The sequence below is a fragment of the Rutilus rutilus genome (assembly GCF_951802725.1).
Source record: "Rutilus rutilus genome assembly, chromosome: 7".
Taxonomy (NCBI): domain Eukaryota; kingdom Metazoa; phylum Chordata; class Actinopteri; order Cypriniformes; family Leuciscidae; genus Rutilus; species Rutilus rutilus.
The window spans coordinates 29513279-29539786 of record NC_140221.1 but is presented as its reverse complement, the minus strand read 5'-3'; the positions used below and the strand labels follow the sequence as shown (position 1 = coordinate 29539786).

Sequence of the window (26508 nt, the reverse complement as noted above, 5' to 3'; positions counted from 1 at the left end):
CAATGACTGCAGAGTAGAGCTGCATCAGCAGGTTGAACTTCCTCAGCTGGCCAAGCAAGTACAACCTCTGCTGGGCCTTTTTCACAATGTGTCAATGTGATTGTCCCACTTTAGGCCCTGAGAGTTCCAGGAACCTGATTGACTCCACTGCTGCCACAGCGCTGCTCATGATGGTGAGTGGGGGGAGTGCTGTGGTGTTTCTCCTGAAATCTCTCATCTCCACAATTGTCCCTATAAACAAGTAAACAACCTTTTGTTTTGTTTTTTTGTTTCTATAGCTCTCTTACAGGTATTGTTTACTGAGTCATAGCTGCATGCATGGCAAAAATAGAAAAGTATGTGGTACAGAGGTTTCAGAAGGGGAGACACGCGAGCAGTTCTTACTGTGCACAAATAGGAGAGCCAAGAGTTTGGTGGAGACAGGAACAGCCAAGCTCTGTGTACCTCACTCAGTCGCACGCTAAATTATTTCCCTGTCTATATATTTATAGGTCTACTGGAAGGCAACAAATGTGCAAACATGGCTGAATGGAGTGATTTTATTCCTGAAACTTAGAAATGAACTAAGATTTGTTCAAATTGTTCAAATACACAGAATCGGTCATGAATGAAACTTGTGGTCAGTTTACTTCTTCACAGTTGCATCATTGCCATAGATATTTAATGCAAATGAAATATTGTTTGCATCAGGTTGTTCTGAAGTTTATCAAACCCATGGCTTTCAAGATGCTTTTATCAGAATTTGCTTTTGGTAAAGTCTGCCAGATTTGATACAATCCTTCAACTCTTGTGGCTGAGCCGGCCTTCATTATTTAGAAGACACACTGTAAAAAATTGTTTATATGGTTTCATAAGTTAGACAGTATTCAACATTTTTTAAAGTCAAGTTAATGCAATTTAAATTGAAATGACTTAAACATCCAAGTTGATTGTACTTAAAAATTTAAGGCAGAAACTTTTTTTTACAGTGCAGTATTAATAATCCTCAGACACAAAGCTGTTGTTATCAACTTACTGGTGTGTTTCCCCAGTATAAAAAAGCTAATTGCACTTTAGGAAATTGTCTTTAAAGGAAATTCAAATCCTAATTTAAACAGCAGAAAACTGCATTCTATGATTTGCCCAGCAGGCGTCTCTCTTAAATATTTTTTGGGAATTTGATAGCCTGTGATGACGGGTAAATGAGTTTAGGCATTTGCCCACTGGAATATTTAAAAGTAGGGTTCCAGGGTCAAATTTAACAGCATATTACACACACAAGCATACAATTACAAATCTGCATTTGCTAGATAAATAATATCTATAATATCATAATTCACAATAATTACAAGCAATTCTAATAATAATAATAATAATAATAATAATATTTCTATTGTTATTATAATTATTATCTAATTACAGCGGGAAAAACAGAAATATTGGGGCGTGACAAGTATACAAAAGTGATTGGTAACTGCATGTGTCCATCACTCACATCATTGGCCCCTCCCCACCCGCTTCAAAGGCCCCTCCCCTTTCATTCCGTAACTCATTTCCGGTCGAACAAGAGACTCCGCCCGCCTAACCGGCTTTCTCGTTGCATCAGCTGTCATCCAGACCGCCAATTCAAACCGGATTACCTTTAGAAATTCACAAACTAAGGGATTTGTATCCGGAAAGAGATTCAGAGCGATGTAAATGCCGGAGTAAGCTGATTTGTCTGCGCTTTTTGACATTCTAAAACCCGGAGTATCGTTGGGACATTCTTCCAGCTCATCACTGACCCGGAGCCCTGAATGCCGCCGCTATAGCGAGTGAATGAGAGATCAATTTTGAAACTTAATCCAAAACATGTTATACCAATAGTTTAAGTAAAGAGGCTCTTGTGGAACAGATAACTCTTTAGACGTATTTGGAAGCTTATCTCATTGCACATCTGTCACACATCTTGACTGAAAACGATCGGGTAACCAGCCACAGGCTCACGCGCCCCCTACGCTCACACAGAGACTCTCTACGTGACACTGTCTGGAGTTCATCCCGGGTGAAATGCATCAGCGTGGCTCTTTCGTCTCTCCGTTGCTCAGCGGAGTTTTCTGCCAGTGCCGCTCGGAGGAGTATCAGGGCTCGGATCCTGGAGGTGGTGGCCGGACTGTGGGCTCCACACTAGCCGCAACATCACTCTCAGACCACGGATATGATGAGTCCTGCGACTCCCCGCATCATTGCCCGTGCCCGGTGTGCGGGGGACCCGAGCAGGAGCACCGACTCAAGGTGCTCTTCCAGATCCTGGATGTCAACAGAGACGGAGGAATCTGTGTCAACGACCTGACCATCGGACTGAAAAAGCTGGGCGTCCATCGCACTGAACATGAACTCATGGTGAGTGAGTTTATCTCCTTTATATCCACCAGCACGATTGAATTATTGAATTACATGATGGAATTTTATGATGGGTTTATAGGTCAAATTAAACACATTGAGAGGATAGGCTTAGGAAAGAGGTTAGTTCATCCAAAAATGAAAATGATCCCATAATTTAATAGGTGTAGGCTATATGACTTTCTTCTTTCAGCCAAACACAATCAGAGTTATATTAAAACATATATTGGCTCTTCCAAGCTTTATAATGGGAGTCAATGGTAGCCTACCATAGATTTTGAAACCCAAAAAAGCGCATCCATCCATCATAAAAGTAATCCATACGGCTCCAGGGGGTTAATAAAGACCTTCTGAAGCGAAGTGATGTATTTTTGTTTACAACTTTATAAACTATAATCACTGGCTTCAAGTAATGCCCGTATGCAAGTCGAATTCCAGCGGAAGAGTGACCTCTGATCCGACGCATGATGTATTGATGAACACGGAAGCGCAGAGGATAGAGCAAATTAAAACACGGGTCACGAATTAGAAGTCTAAAAAGAGAAATGTTTAAGGATTTCGATATAAGAGAAGCTTGAGTCTGTTACCCAGCCCTATTTATTTGAACCGCGAGAGTTGTCTACTCTCACCTAAGCTTACGCTAATGGTGCGTTGACTGCGTTCTATTATTTATACGTGTCGGAGATCTGACTAAAGATAGATGTTGCCTAGCAACACGCACCAACGCGCCCCCTTTCCTCGGATTTCACAGCTCGGAAGTCGGATATCCGTGAGGACACCGAGCAAGAATTCCGATACGGAATCCAAAATGGCTGCGCCCTGTGTGACTTGTAAGCATAGCTTGTAAGTAGGAATTGTTTTCATTGTTTCATTGTTTCTTGACCGCTTTGGTTGTTTAAATGACGATTTTAATCACTCGTATTACTGCAATACCTTACTGCGTCCGTATCACTGCCTGCAGGTTTTTTCTCCGACTCGGACGCGCAAAACGTACCAGAACGCTTGAAGTGTGGAAGTGACGTCATATCCGAGGGCCGAGTTGGTTCGTTTCACATAACTCCTACATCATTTGTCATACGCCAGAACTCGACTTGCGTACGGCCGTTACTGAAGCCAGTCATTATAAAAAAAAAACTAGCACCATTCACTCCCAATAAAAAGCTTGGAAGAGCTAGGATATGGCTGAAAGAAGAAAGTCATATACACCTAGGATGGCTTAAGGGGAAACTAACCCTTTAATATAACACATTTTGTTTATAAATTATTATTTATTAAACCCCAGGACAGAAGTTTTGTACTTCCAGACCATTAGATCCTTACTTTCACAGCTCTTGTGTGAGGCTGCTCACTAAACCAGCAGATTTGAGTGACATTTGCTTAATACAGTGCCACAAAAGACAGCTGTGCCCCTTTCTCTCCACTGTGTGAAGAGGATTGCTATTTTTCCTAGAGAGGATTACAGTTGTTTTCAGTGTGTTTGATGTGGACATATGGCAAAAGACCTTTATTGTTAGGTGAACACTAGCAATGCTTACACATCATGATATTAATTGCAGTTTTTGTAGCATAGTTTCTGTTTTGGGGCAGTCGTGTGGGTTTCTGTCCACCCAAAATATACATTTAAGGAGCCATATTTACTTTAATTTTAGTCAATAAAAGATGTCTTTATCCTTATTTAGCTGGAAAAACAGCTGTCAGACACTGTGAAATATTTTTTTATAATAAAAAGATATATGTATTTTTATTAATTTATATTGTTTTAATATTATATTTTTTTAGATTTATATATATATATATATATTTATATATATATATATATATATATATATAAGCATTTTTGAGGATGCCCATACTGACATCTTGTTTTCTATTCAGAGTTCAGTGTAACTTTCACTATCAAGTTTATTAGATATGAATCTAGACTACAGTGCAATTGTGCAAACTGCAAAGGAGAAGGAAATGCATAATTGAAAAGAGTCTCTTGAGAACATACAGAGCAACATAATAAGGATAAACAAGAGTGGTAAAGTTTCACAGAGTGGTAAGAATACACAGAACCTGCTTTGGGTGATTGTAATATTTTAAAACGCAACATAAATTTGTGGAATGTGACGTGAGAGAAGGCAGAAAATGTTTCACTTTCAGAAACTACTTCATATCAATTAGCCAGAGCAGCATGTTGGAAAAGGAGCAGGTACATCAGGGATTCAGATCTTGGATACTGATCACCTGGAATGTGGCCTGTTTCTGTAGCTGAGTCACGAGTCGGGACGGAACTGCTGTCATTTATGATTTACCACCCGGCAGCTCTTCCTCTTCCTCCCCCGTCTCTCCCTCTGTGATGGGGGAGGGTTGGAGGTTGATTAAGTGACTAAATTTATAATTTACATAGAGCATAATATTAAGGCTTTCAGAATATGAATTGAGGGGAAGTTTCAGAGGTGGTTTACTCATTGGCTTATAATGAAGACAAGTATGTTCTGCATTCCACATTACTGATACTGATCTACGGGTGTTTTATAAAGCTTGATGGTTAGAGTGAGACTTGGTTTCCTTAAGGTCAGACTTTTTTTTTTTTTTTTGGGGATGGCGGCAGTCTTGGACAAAAGCCTGGTTGCAGTTTTTTGCGCATCAAGAATTCTTTTGTTGGACAACTAACAAAGCACTTTGAACAAAACCGAAAGTTCCTCTATAGTGGACCAGCTTAGATTTGTTGGCACTGCTCAAATAGACCAGTAACTGTGTTATTACATGTTTTATTATGAAGGTCAAGAGAGTTTATTGCATAATTCATGACCTCTCCCACAGATGAATGAAATCTGCTGCTTCAATTATGGAGGGCAAGAATAATTTCCTAGCACTTAAATGATCATGGGTGGATTGCACTTGTGGATTCTTGACTTAATTTGCATGCTGGATTTGCAGATGCAGTGAGAAAATAAATGCAAATAATACAGCACTAGCCGTATGTAAGAACAGGACCTGGCTCATAGTTTTTCTATTCAAAGTCATTGAAAGATAGAGGTTAAAGAAACATAAGAAGCTATAGGTCTTTAATTATAAGAGTTTTTAAATTAATCTTAAATAGGTTAACAGCTTTGTTGTGGCGCAGTATACTATATGTAGACACTTTTTTCACTTTTATCGCACAGTAACTGCTTAAAAGTCAAACAGAACGATGTCAAACCTGCCACATATAGAGCTATCCAGTTCCACCCGCATCAGAAAATCATTTCCTCAGTGGATCATTACATTAGAGTCTGCTAGAAACCTGCTAATATCGTTCTTCAGTAGCTAATCCTCTCCATTCAAATAAAATAATTATGCCTTTTATGGTCTGTCTAGATACTTGTGCCTTCTCATGCTTTTTATCTTTCTTTTCAATGTATTTTTTTGTTTTATATTTTTAATTAAGTGCGGTAAAAGCTGGCAGCCAGACCTCTCATCACATTCAAAGGTCTGGGTGAATAATTTAGGATCTCTCTGTCGTCACATATTAATAGTTTAGGAGTGCAAGGGCCCCCTGGAGGAAAGGGGGAACCACTACAGTGATTGGGAAAATTATTTATTTACCAGTAACATTGCTGACGTGCACCTGAACCTCATATGAAGTCAGTTTTCGTTGTGCATTTCCTGTAATGGCCTATTGAGGACAGGCTTTGTCTCACTTGCTCATTTTATTGGATTTAAAAATTCTGTCATTAATTACTCACCCTCATGTCGTTCCAAACCTGTAAGACTTTCGTTCATCTTCGGAACACAAATGAAGCTATTTTTAATTAGGCTAAATCTGAGAGCTTTCTGTCCCTCCGTTGACAGCTACGCAACTACCACTTTGATGCTTCAAAAAGTTCATAAAGTGATCATAAAACTAATCCATATAAATTTGTTTTATAGGCTTTTATTTTTAGGCTTTTATTCACATTCATCATTCAGCTCACACATCAGTTGTGGTAAGCGTAAGCTCAAGCAAGTTCGCTTGACTTGCGAGAACCAATGATTCATCATGTTTTATGCGGCACGTTTGAGTTTCCACAAGAAGCGAAACGAACAACATGAGGGTGAGTGATTAATGACAGAATTTTCATTTTTGAGTGAATTAACTAACCCTTTAAAAAAAGATTTTTTTTTATATATATATATATATATATATATATATATGAGATAACTACATAGTTATTATAATCATATACATGCATAAAATTTGTATCCCGGTGTAATTTGCAAAAAAAGGTAGGTTCCTGAGATCTGAATATTGACCTCCCTGTGAAATAAATTGTGGTGCAGCTGCAGTTTTAGTCTGATCAATAGAAAGAGATTGTGCTCAAATGAGCTGTATTGAAATCTTGGCATTTACAAGTAAAATGAAGGAGGGAAGATGTATTTGTTAAAATTAAAATGTCCTGCTGTGCATGCCCAGATACATAAAAAAAAAAAAAGATTTGGTTTCAGCATGCTGATAAATGAATGAATGAGGTAGATTTGTATAGGTGAGTATTAAAGTGGTAGAAGTGCTTGGAATCACCATGGAGGCGATACAGGGGAGATCCTGATGATGGTAGAAAAAAAGAGTCAGCAGAATTTCCTCATTGCTGGGTGTGTGAGAGATCACTCCATCAAATGGCTGTATTTCATCCTCTGATTGGCTGCCTGTGAATTGTCAGACAGGGGCAGCCAGTGTGGAGCGCTCTGATTGGCTGAGGCACAGCTGCAGTGAGGTTGCAGCTTTTTTCACTGCATCACTTTTTGCCGGCTATAGATGTAGCCAACCTGCAGAAGCTTGTAGACACCAAGGAATACACGCACTTGAAACATGGAATCGCTTTTATAGTTAAATTGATTGTGAGGATTTCAGATTCTTATAGTTAAGTTGTCTTTTTTCATGTTTTTGGCTACTGTGCAGTGGTGTGCCAAGGTTGTGGAGTCACTTGAAGAGTGAATGATTTCTTTTTTTTACCTGCATGTTTTTGCACTCTGCGAAGAACAATTTTTTTGGAAAGTTTTCTGGACAGTTTGTTGTGGAAAGATGCTCTAGGTTTGAGATGATTTTGGAGCAGTTATTGGAACTGGTCATATATGGCATTTCAAAGTTTTGACTTGGTCACTGGGTTACGGTGGAAACTCTGTCGGATATGCCAGTGAGTTTTGGAAATTGTGTGGCAGTGTCCTCATCTGCCCTCATCCTCCTGGCCTCACATATGACTGCCTAAGCAGTTTCTCTCTATACACTCACATAAAACATCTGTAGACTTAAATTGATAGTTCTTACAAATACCAAGGTACAACAAAAAGTCACACCACTGCTGGATGTTGTGATTGATCAAATACACAAACTCATAAGTTCTCAAGAGTAAACAGACTTGGAGCATCTTCACGAAGATGCTTAAGGAACTGTGGTCGTCCCTTTCCCAGTGGTTTCTGGGAGTAACCGCATGCGTGCATGGTGCCACAGGGCCACATGATGGACTTAAGGAACGAAACGTAGAAGATGCTGCAATAAAAGAAGGCCAGAAGAAACCAGGTACACATGCAGATTCAGTCGATCAAGTAAAGAGCACATCCACAAGGAAAACTACAGTGCTGATTATGGTGGCGCCTCCTAAGGATCTCCAGCAGGTATTACAAAGAGAATTACCACATCAAGTCTTTATAATGCGCATGCGTTAGCCTATATTCCAGAGACCAGAGGGAAAATGTGATAACAATTCAACTGCTATATGATCAGTGAGATAAGATTATTGCAATTTATTTCACATTATGATTCTTGATCTAAGTCTTTCTTCAGCTCAGACCCGATTAAAACCTAGCTATGGATGATATTTCACATCTCCTCATTTGTATATGGAAAAATAGTAAAAAGCTATTATGTCATATAGGTGTCTGAGAAAACAGGAGCATTGTAATGAAATAATTTCAGATAATCCAACAAAAAATTATCAATAAGAGGTTATGCCTGTTATAGTATCAGGAAAAGTTCTGAAATACCACTTGTTTGTGTTTTTATGGTAATTATATGAAAGGAACAGTCAAACAGCTTATAGTCAGCATTTAATTGTGTGAAGTTTTTTTTCTTTTTCTTCTAGACTTCCTACTATGCATGTAAAATTAGCTTAACATCTTTAGTGGGTTACAGCTTCTGTTGCTTTTTAAAGTCCCCCTGTAGTCCATAATTCTATCCCTTTAAACTCATCTTTCAACACCAAAATGACATATTACACCCTTGCTTCATTTAGTCGGGATCATTTAGTTCATTTAGTAGGATCTATCGCAGCCTCTACTCAATCACAACAGTTCAGAATACCTGATCCACTCGGTTAAGTTTACTGTAGTAAACGCTGCACAATGACAAGTGGAAATACTGGTATTGCCTAATTCATGTTTAACATGTATGAAACACAAACTGATTCAGAAGAAGTGGATGAGTGAATTATACATCGTCTATAAGCCGATGTATCAGAATGGTAATGCATTTAATGAGTCGCTCTCTACAATGTCGGACACATAACGGTAATTGATATGATTAGCCTTTGGCTTGACTACGTTATCAAATGCTAATAATATGTTAATGTTACACAAACAATGTTCCCGTTCACCATTTCAGAGTCAGACGTCTGCCTTCTAACAATCAGCATCCTTAGAAACACTTTGAACAACTTTGAATAATATACATCATAGACATAATTCACCAACTATATTGCTAATATTACCCGATTTTTTTCATATCAACAGAAAAATATACTGTAACCCGGTTTTTGAGACTCCCCTGCTTCAGAGCAGTTAATGATATGCTAAAGCCCGCCCACACGATGACGTGATTGGTTACAACATGCTTGTGACGTAGAGAACAACTGCGAATTTTTTTTTTTTTTTTTTTTTTTTTTTTTTAAACCACGTCTTTTTTTCACTGCCGTTTAAAGAAAATACTCAGCAATGGTGTTGACTTATGAATTTGTACATGTTTTGTCTTGAAGCATAATAAAACAACACATAGACATATAAACAACATTAAAAACTGACTTTAAATATTGTCAGAAATATTTCACCTGGTCAGAGTCAGATTAATTAGTGAAAGATCATGTGCTAGTGACATGATTAAACCCCATTACAATGTGTGTTATCAGATGGATTTTCTGTTATCTCTAGGGACCAACGAGATTAATCACAAACCGCTCAGTAAAGTGCTCAGTTTCATGTTTTCTGACCACCAATTTCACTAATTAGTTGTTGCTGAACAGATAGTGTCCCTTAGGACGTATATGTGACCCTGGACCACAAAATCAGTCACATGGGTCAATTTTTTTTAAATTGAGATGTATACATCACCTGAAAGCTGAATAAATAAGCTTTCCATTGATGTATGGTTTGTTAGGATAGGACAGTATTGGGCTGAGATACAACTGAAAATCTGGAATCTGAAGTTGCAAAAAAATCGAAACATTGAGAAAATCGCTTTTAAAGTTGTCCATTTATGTTCGCGATTGTGCTGCATTCACTCACAAAAATAAATGTTTTATATATTTATGGTAGGAAATTTACAAAATATCTTCATGGAACATGATCTTTACTTGATATCCTAATTATTTTTGGCATAAAAGAAAAATCGATAATTTTGACCCATACAATGTATTGTTGGCTATTGCCACAAATATACCCGTGCTACTTGTAACTGGTTTTGTGATCCAGGGTCACATAAGGAGAGTTTTGTTAAAATTAATTTTTCTGAAATCTGAAATTAAGTGTGATATGTATTAGTGTTTTTTTCCTATAAAGTAATTGTTGAATTAGATGATTAATCAAATCAAATTCTGTCTGTTTTCCTTATTTTAAGTATGTGAATTTTCCAGAATTGTGCTGTTACATGACTGTCAACCTTTAAGACTGATACACCGATAAGCCGTGTGAGAAGGTGATGCTGTAAATGACTTGAGCCAATTACAGTGCAGGTTGCAGTTCAAGTTTTAAAATGGGCGGGTTTTAGACGTCCCCTAATCCCATGTGTATGAAATTCCTGCATCATAGTCCTGGTTACTTAAAGAACAGTCAAGAGCTGTGTACATATGTTTCTTTCTTACCTTGCCTTTAAGTTTTTAGTTTTCATGTTTTTTTCTTAAGGTGAACATGTTGTGTGTGTGCCTTTACGTGCCTGCCCATATCTCAGAACGGGTAGAATTTGAGTATTTTGAGTCTGGTAGTTTACCGGCACAGCTGAAGTCCCTTTTTAAGTTGAGTTTATTTCTTCCATCACAAGAGTTCGATTCTTACAGGAAATGGCGAAAGGTATGTTATCTGTATTATGTTAAAAAAAGTTTGTGTTGTGTGTTTCTCGATGTAATAACATTGTTTTGCCTAGCCTCGAACAGTTTTATTTTAGTATTATTTATATACTATTATAATATTTATTAATATTTTGAATTAGTTTTTATTTTTTACATTTCCATTTATAATTTTTCTATTTAGGTTTTAATTATTATTTCAGTTTTAGTTTTTAGTTATAAGTAATTTTATTACTGTAATTTCACTTTTATAGCTGTTATTTCAGTAAATTTGACCTACTGTAAACTTATTTATTTCAGTTACTTGCCAAGGTAACATTTCTAAAAAAAAAAAAAGTAATAATAATTAAGTTACTTTTAAATTACCGAAAATGATTTTTAATGGTTTTCGTTTTGGTTACCAAAATGTAACCTATGGGTTTGGTGTTTTATAGAAATTGAGGAAAAGTAGTTTCAATGTAAAAAAAAAAAAAAAAGAGTCCTTATGAGCCAAAGACCTGTGTGTCTTTCTTGTCCATTCATCTAAAGACTTGATTTGTAATGGGATGAATCAGTTTAATCCAGATTATTTGAACTGCTTTTAGAATCCCTTCCTGTGTCCTTTACAGAGTTTGAGCTCACTTTTATGTTTATGCCTAAATGGCTTGGACATCAAATCTCCTTTTATTTGCACAAAATGTCAATAATCGATATTGTAAACTAAAAGGAACTTTAATATTTATATTATAGAATTTAATAGTCAGATTGCACACATTTCTTTCTGTTTCCCTTCTGGTTCTTCAGATTCATTCTATTAGAGAATTGATGGTCGTTGTCACAGACCATCTGAACTTCAGAAGGCTAATAACCCCCAAATCTCATTTCCATTCTCATGACCCACTTGTCTGCAGTTGAGTCATTGCAGCGTCCGGATTGAGCGTGTGAAGACGATGGCTATCTTTAAGCTACTTTACACTGACAGGGCTATTTGAGACTTGGCTGGAGGCCTGTGATCTTGACGGTCTGAAATGATGCACATTAGACTGTCAGACATGACAGTCTCTGAATGGCTTCTGATTACATGTACCTGTCTGTCATGGCCATTTTAATCAGCAATATCTCTTGAATGATGATTAATTAATGGATTATTATAATTGTTGTTATTGTTATCATATTTGCTTATATATATAGTTAACAGTATGGCCTCCTGTGGTATAGATTTAATGAGCACAGTTAATTCGTGAAAAAAGTACTCCATTTATGGACTGTATGTGCTTGTATGGCTATGAGTTCTTGTAGTCTATGTACAGTAGAGGGGAATTTTTATTCAGACACTTCTACACTTTTTTTTGTTTTGTTTAGCTAAGGTATCATTATGCACTAGTCTCTAATCTCATAATAGAAAGTAACATAAATGATCTGACTCCGTGTTCTAGTTTTCAGTGGCTCATTCTGAAGTGCTGATGTCACTGGGTGGAGTGTTCATTTGTCTGCTTGTGGTTGAAAAAGTTAAGTAGTGGACAGACCAATGATTTTGTCACCCCATAAGGTACACGCACTGTCTGAGCAACATCAGCCATTAAAACTGGAAACACACTCTCTTTTGTTTCTGTCCTTCCAGAACACTTCAGGTCAATGATTAATTCTTCTTTTCCATCTCCTTCCATTACCTCCAATTATATGCTGCTCAATGGTTCAGACAGCTTGTGTCCTAAAGGTCAAATGTTGTCAAGATGGGCCTCATAAAGCTGATGCTCATGAGAATGTTAAACATGGTCCGTTCATTGCTATCTTCAACAAACAAAGGCCATATGTCTGTCCCTAGTGCCCCATTAGCTCAACACCCCGAACAACACCGGCTCACTGTCCTCAAAAAATGTTGTTCTATCTTGAGGTTTTGATGTTGATTTCTGCATATGTGTTTCAGAAAATCGTCAAGGCTGGAGACAAAGACTTGGATGGCCAGTTGGACTTTGAGGAGTTTGTGCACTACCTGAGGGACCATGAGAAGAAACTGAGGCTGGTCTTCAAGAGTCTCGACCGAAAGAACGATGGTACGTTTTTCACTGACGTTCTATGATGTTCAAAGCGTTTCTAAGGATACTGATTTTTTTTTAGGAGGCAGCTTGCGTAACAGCTTGGTTTGTGTAACATTTAACAACACTATTAGCTGTTTGATAACATTGTCAATCAAAAAGCTAATCATATTAATTACCTTTATGTGTTCGATGTTGTAAAGAATGATACCATTGTGGAGCGTTTACCTCAGTAACTGGACCGAGTGATCTCTGTGCTGGTGTGAGTGAGTGAAGGCGGGGATAATAGGGGGGATCCTAGTATACTAAATGATGCAAGGGTGTTACTTTCAAGCTATTTTAAGGCATGAAAACATTTTTGGGAGCTTGGTTTTTATAAAAACTGTTTTGAGGTTTAAAACTTAAAGGATATTTTTTTATAGAATGACCTCAAAAGATCAAGGAAAATTTGATTTCTCAATTTATGACTCCTTTAAAATGGACAATTGTTTCAGTTTCACCACATTTTCTTTTAAATCTGCAGGTCGCATAGACTCACAGGAGATCATGCAGTCACTAAGAGACCTTGGGGTTCATATATCTGAGGAACAGGCTGAAAAGATCCTCAAGAGGTAAGTTGTTTAACTGTTTTTTTATCTGCCAATCTCCCTTTTTCTCCTAAGTCTTTTATACCTAGCTAATGAATCAGGCCTAACTGATCTGTATAGTGTTGAGGTGACTGAGAAACCTCAACCAGCACAGATTATACAACACATCTCCTGGTTCTCATTTTTCAGCATGTTTCTTTAACATTTTTTGACCAGTCAATTCCAAAGAGTTTTTAACGCTTATTTAAAAACCCTCCCAAAAAAAAAAAAAAAAAAAAAAAACAGCAACAGGTGTTTTAAATTAAACGAAGTACTTACTATAATATAAGTTATTTTTTTATTTTCTGTCTGTGTGACTGTGTACGTGTCTTTGGTCGTATGCTGTTTCTTTATCACTCTCTCCTTCTTGTGATCCCACACCCACTGTCTCGCTGCTCATCTTATCAGAATAAGGAGGGGTAATATATGTGCCCCTATAATGTAGTAAGTAGCTGTCTTTTCCCTGCATGTTTGCCTTGCTCTGCATTTGCATTTCATCTACTTTCATCTCTGCGATTTCATGTTGTATATTTGATACTCTCTCTCTTTCTCTCAGAAGCTGTTTTGTCCCATATGGGTGTTGCTTTTGAAATATTGAATAAGCCAATGATTTATATATTTAAGGGTTTTCAATAATATTATGAATTTTTAAGGGAAAGTCAATATAGAAAAAGAAAATGTTCTTAAAATTATTAAAGAAGGAATTCAAAATAAAAAGGCTGGGATGTTTGTGCATGTGAATAATTAAATTTTCTAGTCGCTTGACTGTTTATGATAAATTTTCTTAGAAGTAATGCAGGTCTAAGCAGTTTCTTATCTAAGTGCAAGCTGGTCTTATTAAAAAAATCAACAGCTGCTACGAAGAGCCAAAAAAGTGCTTACAAGAAATGGACATATTATTTAGTTTTGGTCTCTTTTTGTCTTTTTATTTGAATAGTATGGATAAAAACGGTACGATGACGATTGACTGGAATGAGTGGAGAGATTACCACCTGCTTCACCCTGCTGAGAACATTCCTGAAATCATCCTCTACTGGAAACACTCCACGGTAAAACACGACCACACCGTCCTGCCATGTAGTTCAAAGTTCCCAGCTTTGCTTTCAGCACCAACTGTCTCTCATTGCTCCTTTTAGGAGGTTTTGGTACTTTTTACAGTCTCTTTGTTATGTAAATTGCCTTTACTTGCATCACTGACATACTGTACACCAGAGATCTCATTAAAACTGGAGATGCTCTTCCACCGTAGTCATTCGGTCCTACTAAGCCTGCTTAGTTAAATTTGTTTTCTTGCACCTGAAATACTCCATGAATGGGACAAAAGGACGTCACTGTGATCCAGTCTGATCCTGTTAAACAGATCAACAGTGTTTTGACGTCACTGACGAGACCTTTTTTACACAGGAGAGGTAGATGTATTCCACCTCATGGATTAGTCTAGCACCTAGGTGAACAGTTAAGTCACTTGTGTTACAAAAGAGTAATGTCAGTTTGATTTGAAAATTAAAAGCCAATTATTTCTGGATTTCTTTTATTATGTTATCACAAATTCAGTATGTTATTTGATAAATAAAATGAATAAAATATAGCCCCCTAAAACTAATGAAAATAGTTAAATAAAAAAATTGGATAAATGGATATTGCAAAAAAGACAGAACTAAAAAAAAATAGTCATGGTGAAAAAGAGTAAAGCCAGGTGCACACTGTGCGATTTATAATGGTCCTTTACGATTGTTGCATGTCAGACTGTACGATCATGATCCTCACTATAAGCCATGTCACACTGTAAGATCTCAGTTGTCATTAATGTCAGGCTGTACAACTGTCAAGATGCGTTAAAAACATACATTTTTGTCATGGCTTGTCTTGAAAAACAAAGACAATTTGACGGTTGTCATAGAAGTCACACTGCAGGACTGTGACTCAACTCTTCTGACTTTGCCAGAATTTCGTCGGATGTCGCAACGGTTAACCGGCTGTCAGTAAACATGTAACTGTCAAAGACTTCATATTTTAGCCTAGGATCAGAGGAATCTTTTAGGATTTGCAAAATTTGTCTCAGACGGCCAAATCGTGTCCAAAATCGTTCAGTGTGAACCCGGCTTAAGACAGATATCTCTCATCTTTTCGTATACATTCAAATTTTTCTAGTACTAATGATATATCACCTAACCGGTTGATTGTCCATTCATTATGTTCTCACTGTACACGATGTCATTTCCTCTCTACAGATATTTGATGTAGGGGAAAGTATGATTGTCCCTGATGAGTTTACAGCAGAGGAGAAGAAAACGGGCATGTTGTGGCGACACCTGGTAGCAGGAGGTGGAGCAGGTGCTGTGTCCCGTACCTGTACCGCACCTCTGGACCGCCTAAAAGTTCTCATGCAGGTATGAGACCTGTATAGAGCATAGCACACATCATATGATTACTGAATAATACACATTTAAGTTTGGAAAATGTATAGGCCTATGTGATGTGATATTATCTCTTATGTTCACCTCTCATGTACATTCATTATATAGTCTCTTATGGTCACCAAGGCTATATTTATTTGATCAAAAATACAGTGAAAACATTACTATTGTGAAATATGTAAGATAACTGTTTTCTTTTTTGAATACTGTAATTTATTCCTGTAATGTCAAAGCTGAATTTTGTGTCACATGAGCCTTCAGAAATCATTCTAATATGCTGATTTACTGCTCAAGAAACATTTCTGCTGAGCTGTAGTGCTGCTTAATTTTTGTGGAGACATACATTTTCAGGTTTCTGATAAATAGAAAGCATTATTGGAAATAGATAATAAATGACCCATGAATTAATCTTGGCTCATGAGCTGAAATACTAGGCTTTCTTCAAGCCCCAGTTAGGGTGGTACATGAACTGAAGCGTTAGTGAGATCCCCTGTCACCAGTGTCCTCTTTATGAAGGGACTTCATTGTAAGGACACTGCTACTGAGTGTACTGTAAAGTCTCTAAAGTACATGATGTTCTGTTCTTTGGATGAGTGCCTCGGTGGATGACCATGCACATTAGAAGTTGCCTTGTTTCAGTTTGGTTTGTTGGATTTCAAAGTCCTTCTTTAAATTCTTTAGTCTGTTGAATTTATAAGACTCATGGAACATTGAACCTCTTGTCCGGTGTAAATTTACCTTAAAATGCTTAAATGAAACCATTTATCAGCAAATTGAGATGTTTCACCACTGGAACGCTGTTGGCAGGTTCACGCGACCCGCAGCAACTCCATGGGTATCGCCGGAGGATTCGCCCAAATGATCCGTGAGGGTGGAGTCCGGTCGCTGTGGCGAGGGAACGGTATCAACGTTTTGAAGATTGCACCTGAGTCTGCTATCAAATTCATGGCATATGAGCAGGTAGCTTGTTGTTTAAACAATAAACATGTTTTAGCATAGCTATTTGATATTTAAAGAACATTAATGTTGTTTTTGTAAACAAACAGTTGCATCTCTTTTTGTTGATTTGTTTACATTGACAACTCTGTTCACACCAAGGATGATAACTATATGTAAAAATATATAAATAACTATATTTATAACGGCACAGAGAAAAAATATTGTTGGAATGATTTTTCCCAGCTGATGAACGATAAAAACATTGACAGCCAATCAGAATCCATCCTGCTTTAAAGACCTCGAGCATTTAAAGCAACAGACGACAAAAGTGCGTTGCACGCTTAGAATAAAAAGAACGATATTGTTCGCTGGTGTGGACGTCAATATAGTAATAGTTATCTTTATAGTTATCATTCTTGGTGTCTTTAGCCGGAAAAAAAAACGTTGTATGCTGCTCCCAGCTATTATATCTGTGATTTCTAAAGCTCTTTTGCCACGTTCTTCAGATTAAGCGGCTGATTGGCAGTAATCAGGAGACGTTGGGGATCCTGGAGAGGCTGGTTGCTGGGTCTCTAGCAGGAGCGATTGCCCAGAGCAGCATCTACCCCATGGAGGTAAGACCATAAACAATCATTTCAGAAAATGTAAGCACTACTTTGAGAAAGAAAAATAAGCTTTTTGTTCTGTCATTTAGATAATAAGTATTAATCATATGCTTTCACTAGACCTCCCACGCATTCTTTGTATCATGTGTCTGTAATGTATCATTTTAAGAAATAACTGCCATCTCAGAATCTGAAACTAAATCAAGTTTTGGTGATGTCTTTCTACACCAAACAAAGTGTTGCTTTTTCAGATCTCTTGGAGTTTTAACAAAAACACTTTTGTGTGTTTTTAAAGGTTTTAAAGACTCGTCTCGCCCTGGGAAGGACGGGTCAGTACTCTGGTATCGCGGACTGTGCTAAATATATATTTAGGAAGGAGGGTCTCACAGCCTTCTACAAGGGTTATGTTCCCAATATGCTGGGTATCATCCCTTATGCTGGAATAGACCTGGCTGTTTATGAGGTAGGTTTTTACACAGTAAAAAAAAAAGGACTATATATAAAAATGTTTTATCAGTGTTGTTGTTGTTAACTAAAACTATTAAAAAGGTTCCATTAATTGAAATAAATCTGAATGGTTTCAATTAAAGAAATAAAATGCTTAGACGAAACAATGTATGGCTTATAAATATGACTAATAAAATTGAAAAAGCACAAAAAAGCGCTAAAATTAAATCTGAAAATATAAAAATAAAAGCTTATTCAAAATATTAACAAATACTATAATGGCATATAAATAATCTTAAAATAAAAAAAATTTGTTATGTAATTATAATTATTTTATTATTCATTTATATTGTAAATATTATTATTTATTTATTTTTATCTGTAGACTCTAAAGGACTTGTGGTTGCAATAAATAATGCTAAAACAACATTTTAATATATATTTTATATTTAATGTTGTCATATAATAATTATTTTATGATTAATTTATATTGTAAATATTATTCTGTTTTTTATCTGTAGACACTAAAGAACTCGTGGCTGCAGAGGTTTGCTACGGACAGTGTCAATCCGGGTGTGTTTGTGCTGCTAGCCTGTGGTACAATGTCTAGTACTTGTGGACAGTTAGCGAGCTACCCATTAGCCTTAGTGAGGACACGTATGCAGGGTCAAGGTAAGTCTTTAACCTCTCAAATACATCATTACAAGGCTTGATTCTTTACTACTATTATCATTCACTAAGTAAACTATAATTGTTTCTCTGTCACAGTCTAATGGATTTATTTTCACTTGCGTTTTGTTCTCGTTCTCCATCTATTAGCGGCTTCTCAGGAAGGCAGCCCTCAGATGACCATGACTGGTCTCTTCAGACACATTGTACGGACAGAGGGTGCAATTGGACTCTATAGAGGCTTGGCACCCAACTTTATGAAGGTCATCCCTGCTGTTAGCATCAGCTACGTGGTTTATGAGAACCTAAAGATCACCCTTGGCGTCCAGTCCCGGTGAGGGGAAGCCAAAGACTGTTAAATCCTTAATGGCTTTTGTTTTTCCTCTCAACTTTTCTTTTGGACCAGTGAAAGAGATCGTCCTAGAGGGCCGGTTTGCACTCAAGGGGAAGTGTAGCAACACTTGGCCAAGAAAGAGCTTGCATGACCGGAAGAAGAAACCTTTGCGTCAAAGACCTGACGTTTGATCTGTGAATGTAAGAGTAACTGGAATATATTAGAACGGGGCAAAAAAACCAATCCTAGCTGCAAGTAAAATGTGAGCACCTCAAAATGGCATCTGTATTGGATCCCAACACTCCCTTATTCCAATCCTGAGGTCATGTGAGGTCACCAAGTTGTGGTAGTTATATTTTAGTTGGGACCAATAATAAGCAAGATATGCTTTTTGGAAAGGAAGGGCCAGACACCTGATGGATTCAAAGAGCCAGATTTACTAAAGCATTTAGTATATGCGACTTTTCTCTAAGAAAATAATATTTCATACATTAACTTATTCATTTAAACTGCACAACTGGAATTGAATGTGCTAAATGCTTTGGCAGATATGATGCTAGTAATCCTGATTCAGATCGCTGACTCATTCTTCCACTGGATGGCAGTGTTCTTTAATAAAGGGCTGGCAGGGCAAGGCTCCCATTTTCCGTCACACTTGCATTTCGCTCACATTACAAGGGAATATTTGAAACATATGTCTTATTCATCAAATGGTCCAAATAATATTGTTGAGGGCTTTTCATTGTTGTTGTTTTTTAAATGTTGTTTACAACATTCATTGAAAGTTACTATATATATATATATATATATATATATATATATATATATAAAAAAATAAAAAAAAAGAGTCCTTGAAATTAAGAATACTAGACATGTGCACACACTCCTAATGGTGACTGGCAGCTAATCAAGCGTTAAGAAAAAAGTTTCAACACTGGATCAGTTTGAGAATAAAATGACCTGGGTTTGAGAATTCAGCACCAGTTTAAATGTGGTGGGTTGAGTTCCATGTCTAGGTAGACACTGTATGGTCTTAAATTGGAGAAAGCAATGCTATTATTAAAACAATCCTGGATAATTAACTGATAAATGATCTGCTCACCTGCAATGTAAATATAACTTCTCACCAGTATTAGTTTGCAAACATTTCAAACAGGACTATAACACTCTAGTCAAGGAACATATTTAAGCACTTTATTTTAATAAAAAATCAACCAGACTTGAATTTTTAGGAGGCTTTATAATGGAATGATATTCTGTAGTTGTAGTGGTTGTGATTAAAGTAAATATATTATTTTTCAGCATTTATGTTTAATGTTTGTATCAGGTTGGGGGGAAAAGTTGAAGTTTTTGCAAAGAAAACACTAAAGAGGTTTAAGGTAAAAATGTAGTTGCTAATGTATCTACTCTGCAGCAGTCAGCAAATATCTTGTATATTTGGATATGACATTTGTCAGGATGGGCACCCCACTGTTCCAAACTTGCTTTTTTTTTTTTATTGACAAGGAAAAAATAAGTTGCACTTAAAGCTATTGCATGTGAAGCCCAAAAATCCCTCCAGTTCAATGGGGTTTTGCGCTTTGTTGTTCTACAAAACTTTAGTATTAATATAGTTGCCTTAATTATACATAAAATAAAGCTGCTTTTAGACTCTGGGGAAAATGTAGGGAGATGGTGTTGATGACTGAAATATTTTTCTAATGATTTGATTCTCAGGGAGAATTTATTGGTCTCCAATACTCCTGTGCAGATGTGCCTCCTGAACTGATATCTGCATATAAATATATATAACTTGTATGAATGACTTTGTGCAGGCCTAACAGTTTGCCTTTTTCAAGCTTCAATACATGACTGAAAAAATAGCGAATACCCTTCTGTGTCCCGATGGTAGTTGAACTGAACTCAGCTGTGGCCCAATTCCCTTTGAATCAATTCATTCTTTGTAATGCATGTATGTGTGTGTCTTGTCTGAATATGCACAAATTGCACTGTGGAGTCTTTACAGGGCTTTAAAAGCTGTATTTGAGCCTGCCTCATAATGAATGCAGCTTTCTATTTTTTGTTTGTTTTGCATTTTGCACCTTTCACAGGAGAAATCTTTGGACTGCTCTGAACTTGTGGGCTAGACCCATTCGTGTAGTAGTCCTGAGACTAAAGGCTTAGATTTCTGTTTGTTTGTGGCGTTCAACACAATCAAGGAATGCCGCTCTGAGACTGCCTGTAATCTATTGCCTTACTGTTCGGCTGTTTTGGTAGCCGTGTTACGGCTTCTGTGAGTGTGTGTGAATGCACAGTGTTTGCTGTGTATATCAAAATGTTCTGTTGCTGGGGTCCCCTGAATATCATAAACGTACATGCTAATGAAATATCCAAATATCTGTTCTGCAAAACATATCTAAACATTTCTAGATGTGATGCCACATCTGTGAAGTTTTAGTTGATGCTGAGATGTGCAAATCAATGCAAGAATGTTTACTGGACAATAAAGGAAAATAAACTGTCCTCTGTAAAATGCATAAACTGAATGTAGAGCGGAAATATTTATGTTTGTACAATAATGGTTAAATAAAGTTATTCTTGATTCTGTTTATGGAGGGTGGCATTCCACCATATTGGTTACTTTGCTCTTCCAAATGAGACTTTATTCTTTAGTCTAGTCAATTTTAGTTCATTTTGTTTTCTACGGGGTTAATGTGGTAATATTTGAATGATAAAAAAAAAAGAGGAAGAGCGACTCAGCAGACTAGCGCAGGACTAATCACATGATAGCGGTTTGCTCTCTGAGGAAGTCATTCATCCACAGTCCTAGAGTAAATACTGGATGTGTTTCGAAACCTGCTGAGCTGCCTACCTAGACAGCATTTGGGACGTTCAAACTGATTCGAGCTGCTAGTAAAGAGCTAGTCAGCCTACTAGGTTTTAAGACACAGCCAGCCACTATTCCTAAAGGGAGTTCCCAAACTTACTTGACTGGTTTTCTGTTATTGCAACTAGTATTATGCCACTCCAGCGATAATGTTCATTGGTCACGAGTTGCAGGCAGTGAAAACAGGATCCGGACTCATACGAGACTCGACTGGGCGATTGTTGTCATATCATTAATGTGTTAGTCTTCTTGTAGAGAAATGTTGTCATTCGAGGAAGCTAAAGCGAGGTTAGAAACTGCAGAGCAGAGTCATGTTTTACAGTTTTGGGCTGAACTTTGTGCGGAAGAAAGGGATACAATTCTGGAGGAGATATCTCAGCTTCAGCCCGAAGAATTACTCGAGCATTGCCAAGCGGCTGCAGCGGCTGCAAGCCGACACTCGAGTGCTGATGGTCGGCTAGACGAGCGGATGGAGCCCGTTCCTCCAGAGTTCATTGGAAGTGTGCGTAAAAGTGACAAAGAAACACTTCAGATGTGGGGTGATGAAGGTACAAGAGCTCGTTTGGACTCTAACGTTCAAAATAATGTACAATACTGATGCAATGTGTTCAAAAGTAGCAAGGCATTTAATGCACACTATGTAAAATACTTCTTTCTTCAGGGTTATTGCAGATTTCACGGGGCAGAGTGGCTGTTTTGCTGTTAGCTGGTGGTCAAGGGACTCGACTTGGTGTGTCATATCCCAAGGGCATGTACAATGTTGGACTTCCAAGTGGGAAAACCCTGTACCAGCTCCAGGCTGAGCGTATCCAGAAGGTGCAAGAGCTGGCCAAAGTGAAGCATGGTTGTAAATGCACAGTACCATGGTATGGTTCTTTTAGTTGCAGTTCACGTGTGTGTTTTGCAACTATAAACACTTTTGGCCCCGTGGATGTCATTTTGGTCATTTTTCCGGACCAGCAAATGTCATTTCCACCACATTGTGCAAATTATGTATAGTGTTTAAAATAATTTTTATGGTGGAAATTATTAATAAATAATAATATTTATATGTTGGGTTTTGATATTTGAAAGTCTGGGTCTGGGAATTGTTTTTAAATTATGTGTGTTTAGGTACATAATGACCAGTGAATTCACCCTGGGACCCACAGAAAACTTCTTCAAAGACAATGAATATTTCGGTCTATGTCCATCCAATGTGGTCATGTTTGAGCAAAGGATGATACCAGCAGTTGGCTTTGATGGAAAGATCATCCTGGAGAAGAAAAGCAAAATAGCCATGGCGCCAGGTCAGAGAAAAAAAAATTGGCTTCAGAAGGAATACTAATTTTGTTAGTTCATAAATGAATAAAATAAAAATACATTTAAATAAAATAATATTTTTCTTGTCCACTTCAGATGGAAACGGCGGCCTCTATCGTGCCCTAGTGGACAACAAGATTTTAGAGGACATGGAAAGAAGGGGTGTGGAGTATCTTCACGTGTACTGTGTAGACAACATCTTGGTGAAGCTGGCAGACCCAGTCTTTATTGGCTTTTGTGTAAACAAAGGAGCAGACTGTGGTGCCAAGGTAAAAATATACTGCTTGTAGGCCTGAATTAGATACCATCCTTTTTTTTCTTTTCTTTTTACCATTATTAGTTTCTTTTTATTTATTGTTTTTGCATCCAGTTAGCTATGTTTTTTTCTGGTCAGGTGGTGGATAAGGCCTATCCTGCAGAGCCTGTTGGAGTGGTATGTCGTGTGGACGGTCTGTATCAGGTGATTGAGTACAGTGAGATCCAACCAGAGACCTCAGAGCTGCGAGGCCCAGGAGGAGAGCTTCTGTTCAGTGCTGGGAACATCTGCAACCACTTTTTTACACGAGGTTTCTTAAAGGAAGTGGCTGAGTATGTCATCGACAATATGTGTAAAGTGTTTCTTGTGTGTAAAGTCAACCATTGTCCATAAATGGCTTTTTTTGCTATAATATAATCAATTATAATGTATTGTTATACTGTATTATAATAACAAGAAGTAGGATGCGCAATATCAAGAGGCTAGAACTTTTATCGAGAACAAGATTAGTTATTATCGATAACAAGATTAGTTATACCTGTAAAGGGACACCTAATATATCCTAATACATCCCAGATGTAACTGTTTGCATAGTCAATTTTGAGGTTAATCCCAAAAAGGACATGCTCTCAGAATACAAGCATTTTATTAAAGAATTAGCAACGTATTATCTCGGATTAATCTGCAAACAAAGCCCTTTGTACAAAATATTTCCTATTTCAATGCTTTTTCCTTGCAGAAAGTTTGAGTGTCAGCTGAAGCAGCATGTGGCAATCAAAAAAGTGGCATTTGTGGATGGAGAGGGAAACCTGGTGAAACCAACCAAACCCAATGGCATCAAAATGGAGAAATTTGTCTTTGACGTCTTTCAGTTCTCAAAGTTCGTTTACTGCTAGTGTTCATTTTGGCAAGTTCGGAAATTGCCATCTTCCTTATCATAGTCTCTTCTTGCAGGAAATTTGTCGCTTTTGAGGTGTTGAGAGAAGAGGAATTCTCACCCCTGAAAAATGCTGATGGGGCTCCTCTGGATACACCAACTACAGCACGCCGATCCTTGTTAGCGCAACATTACCGCTGGGCTCTGGCAGCTGGTGCAAGATTCCTGGATGAACAAGATAAACCCATCCCCTCAAAACACAGGTGATAACACAAACTCCCTTCATAAAAGAAGAAAATATTAAGTCATTTACTTAAGTAAATAAGGCTCCTTTTTACCAAAGATTGTTTTGGATAGCGTCCTCAAAATTACTCAGAGGGATAGTTCACCCAAAAATGAAAATTCTGTCATCACTTAGTCAGTTGAATGTCATTCCAAACCTATAAGACATTTGTTCATCTTGGAACACAAATGAAGATCTTTTTTAATGAAATCTAAGAGATTTCTGTCACTCCATTGAAAGTCTATTTACCCCAAACTATGACCGTTCAGAAATCCACATGAAACGAGTGGTTTAATCCAAGGCTTCTGAAGAGACATGATCTCAGTGAATTCAACAGATTGAATTTAGGCTTTTATTCTGTACATTGATTAGTATATACATATATTACTAAAATATGTTAAACGAAAGCTCAAACGTACTTGGTTGACACACGAGAACAAACATGTCTCTTCAGAAGACTTGGATTAAACCACTCAATTAATATGGGTTTATTTTTTACGCTCTCTTTATGGATGTTTTGAAGCATCAGAATTTTGGTAAATAGACTTTCAATGGAGGGACGGAAATCTTTCAGATTTCATTAAAAACATCTTCATTGGTGTTTTGATGATGAACAAAAGTGTTATGGGTTTGGAACAACATGAGAAGAGTGAGTAACTGATGACACAATTGTCATTTTTGAGTTAACTATTCCTTTAATGTAAATGTCATAATTTGTCCAAAAAAAAATATATATATATAATTTTCATTTAAGGGGGATAGTTCACCCAAAAATGAAAATTCTGTGATACTTTACTCACCCTCAAGTTTCTAGACATGAAATATATTTTGAAGAATATGGTTAACCAAACAGAAAAAATACTATGGAAGTCAATGAGGCCCATCAATTGTTTGGTTATAGACAGTCTTCAATATTATCTTATTTTGTGTTCAGCAAGTTTGGAACTTGAGTGTGAGTAAATGATGACACAATTAAAAAATTTAATGTAGATTTCCTGAAGTATTATAATTCTAGAAATTCTCGTTATGAATACCTTCCAAATGGTTTAACCTGAAAGGAATATGCCCGTTCATGCGGAAAATGAACTATTTTGAGGCAGTTCCTAAAATGGACAGCAGGGCATGTGGTTTACAGTGGCTGACTTGGTCTACTCTTTCTTCTGCAGTATGGCACAGAATGAAGACCCCCCAGCAATTTGCGAAATCTCTCCACTTGTATCATACTTTGGCGAGGTAAAAATGGACTACTCTTATGACAATACGGAGCTTTTGCTTTAAACTGGAGTTGCTAATACTGATAAAACAGTCCAGTTATTGGATCTCAGGTTAACATATTTAGCTCGAAAGTCATTCAATTACAAAATGTTAGCGTTAATACAAAAAGAGGCAAGATTGGCCCTGAGGCACAGAGTGAAAAAAAGGATAATAAGCCAGTGTGAACATATGGAGCATGATGTGAAACAGAGCGAATGATGTCAAGAGTAGTGTTCCTGTTCTCCGGAGAGCAAAAGAGACAGCTGTAGCACTCCATCACTTTCTCTCCTTTTTTCATTAATTTCTTACCCTCAGTATATCTCAATATAGGATGGGTACATTTTAACTACTGTGTTTTACAGGGTCTGGAACGTTTCCTTGAACGGAAGAACTTGAAGTCCCCTTTTCTACTTGATGAGAATGAAGCCAAGAACCTTGTGCAAACTGCATAGTGTTTCCAAATTTCAACTGAGGATCCTATCATGTTTAGGCAAATTTTGTTAGGAAATCAAAGGGATGTTTACAAATAAAGTCTTTATTTAATACAGTATAAACAGTAATTTTGTGAAATACTTTTTTTCTCTCTCCAGTCTTCAGTCACCTGATTCTTCAGAAATCATTCTAAAATGCTGATTTCAATTTCAAAAACAGTTGTTCTGCAATTTTTTGAAACCATGATACTTTTTCCCCGGGATATTTTGATGAATAGACATTTTAAAAGTAGCCTACATTAGCCTACTGAAATTCTTCAAAAGGTTAGGGTAGGATTTACTCATGATAATAAAATAAAAATGATTATAAAATACAATGTAATATTTTTGTTAGTTTGTAATGCCTTTCGTTTGATACAACTTTACAACAGCAATAAAATCACACTTACTTACAGTTAAGAGAATGTGTTTTCTTTTCCCTCGGCTTTGCCTTTGCATCCCAGTTTCAAGCCGAGACGTCACATGACCACAGCTGACCAATAGGAAACGTGAC

At 37.2% G+C, this 26508-nt stretch overlaps 2 protein-coding genes across 3 annotated transcripts; both read left to right on the top strand.

Moving 5' to 3' along the window:
* The first annotated feature begins 1540 nt into the window (after positions 1–1540).
* On the top strand, positions 1541–19491 carry slc25a25b (solute carrier family 25 member 25b). Of its 2 annotated transcripts, none has more exons than XM_084413133.1 (10): positions 1541–2361; positions 12541–12667; positions 13173–13260; positions 14213–14324; positions 15507–15665; positions 16500–16652; positions 17138–17245; positions 17532–17699; positions 18205–18355; positions 18503–19491. In XM_084413133.1, exons 1-10 carry the CDS (start codon positions 2029–2031, stop codon positions 18688–18690), a joined length of 1587 nt encoding a protein of 528 aa, XP_084269259.1. In that variant the 5' UTR covers positions 1541–2028; the 3' UTR covers positions 18691–19491. The 2 variants fall into 2 exon arrangements, with proteins under 2 accessions (XP_084269259.1, XP_084269260.1); XM_084413134.1 differs by lacking the exon at positions 1541–2361 and adding an exon at positions 10374–10638.
* A 1935-nt stretch (positions 19492–21426) lies between these two features.
* uap1l1 (UDP-N-acetylglucosamine pyrophosphorylase 1 like 1) lies at positions 21427–26409 on the top strand. Its single transcript, XM_084413135.1, has 9 exons — positions 21427–22100; positions 22214–22418; positions 22666–22841; positions 22951–23123; positions 23249–23442; positions 23850–23990; positions 24065–24250; positions 25437–25503; positions 25887–26409. Exons 1-9 carry the CDS (start codon positions 21812–21814, stop codon positions 25974–25976), a joined length of 1521 nt encoding a protein of 506 aa, XP_084269261.1. The 5' UTR covers positions 21427–21811; the 3' UTR covers positions 25977–26409.
* Positions 26410–26508: the final 99 nt, after the last annotated feature.

What these genes read in the sequence shown, in the direction of transcription:
- uap1l1 (XM_084413135.1), top strand. Translation starts at nt 21,812, where the DNA reads ATGTTGTCATTCGAGGAAGCTAAAGCGAGGTTAGAAACTGCAGAGCAG. An exon ending in TCAGATGTGGGGTGATGAAG is followed by an intron (nt 22,101 to 22,213) that starts GTACAAGAGCTC and finishes TTCTTTCTTCAG; the next exon opens with GGTTATTGCAGATTTCACGG. An exon ending in CCCATCCCCTCAAAACACAG is followed by an intron (nt 24,251 to 25,436) that starts GTGATAACACAA and finishes TTTCTTCTGCAG; the next exon opens with TATGGCACAGAATGAAGACC.
- slc25a25b (XM_084413133.1), top strand. Translation starts at nt 2,029, where the DNA reads ATGCATCAGCGTGGCTCTTTCGTCTCTCCGTTGCTCAGCGGAGTTTTC. An exon ending in TCTCGACCGAAAGAACGATG is followed by an intron (nt 12,668 to 13,172) that starts GTACGTTTTTCA and finishes TTAAATCTGCAG; the next exon opens with GTCGCATAGACTCACAGGAG. An exon ending in TCTACTGGAAACACTCCACG is followed by an intron (nt 14,325 to 15,506) that starts GTAAAACACGAC and finishes TCCTCTCTACAG; the next exon opens with ATATTTGATGTAGGGGAAAG.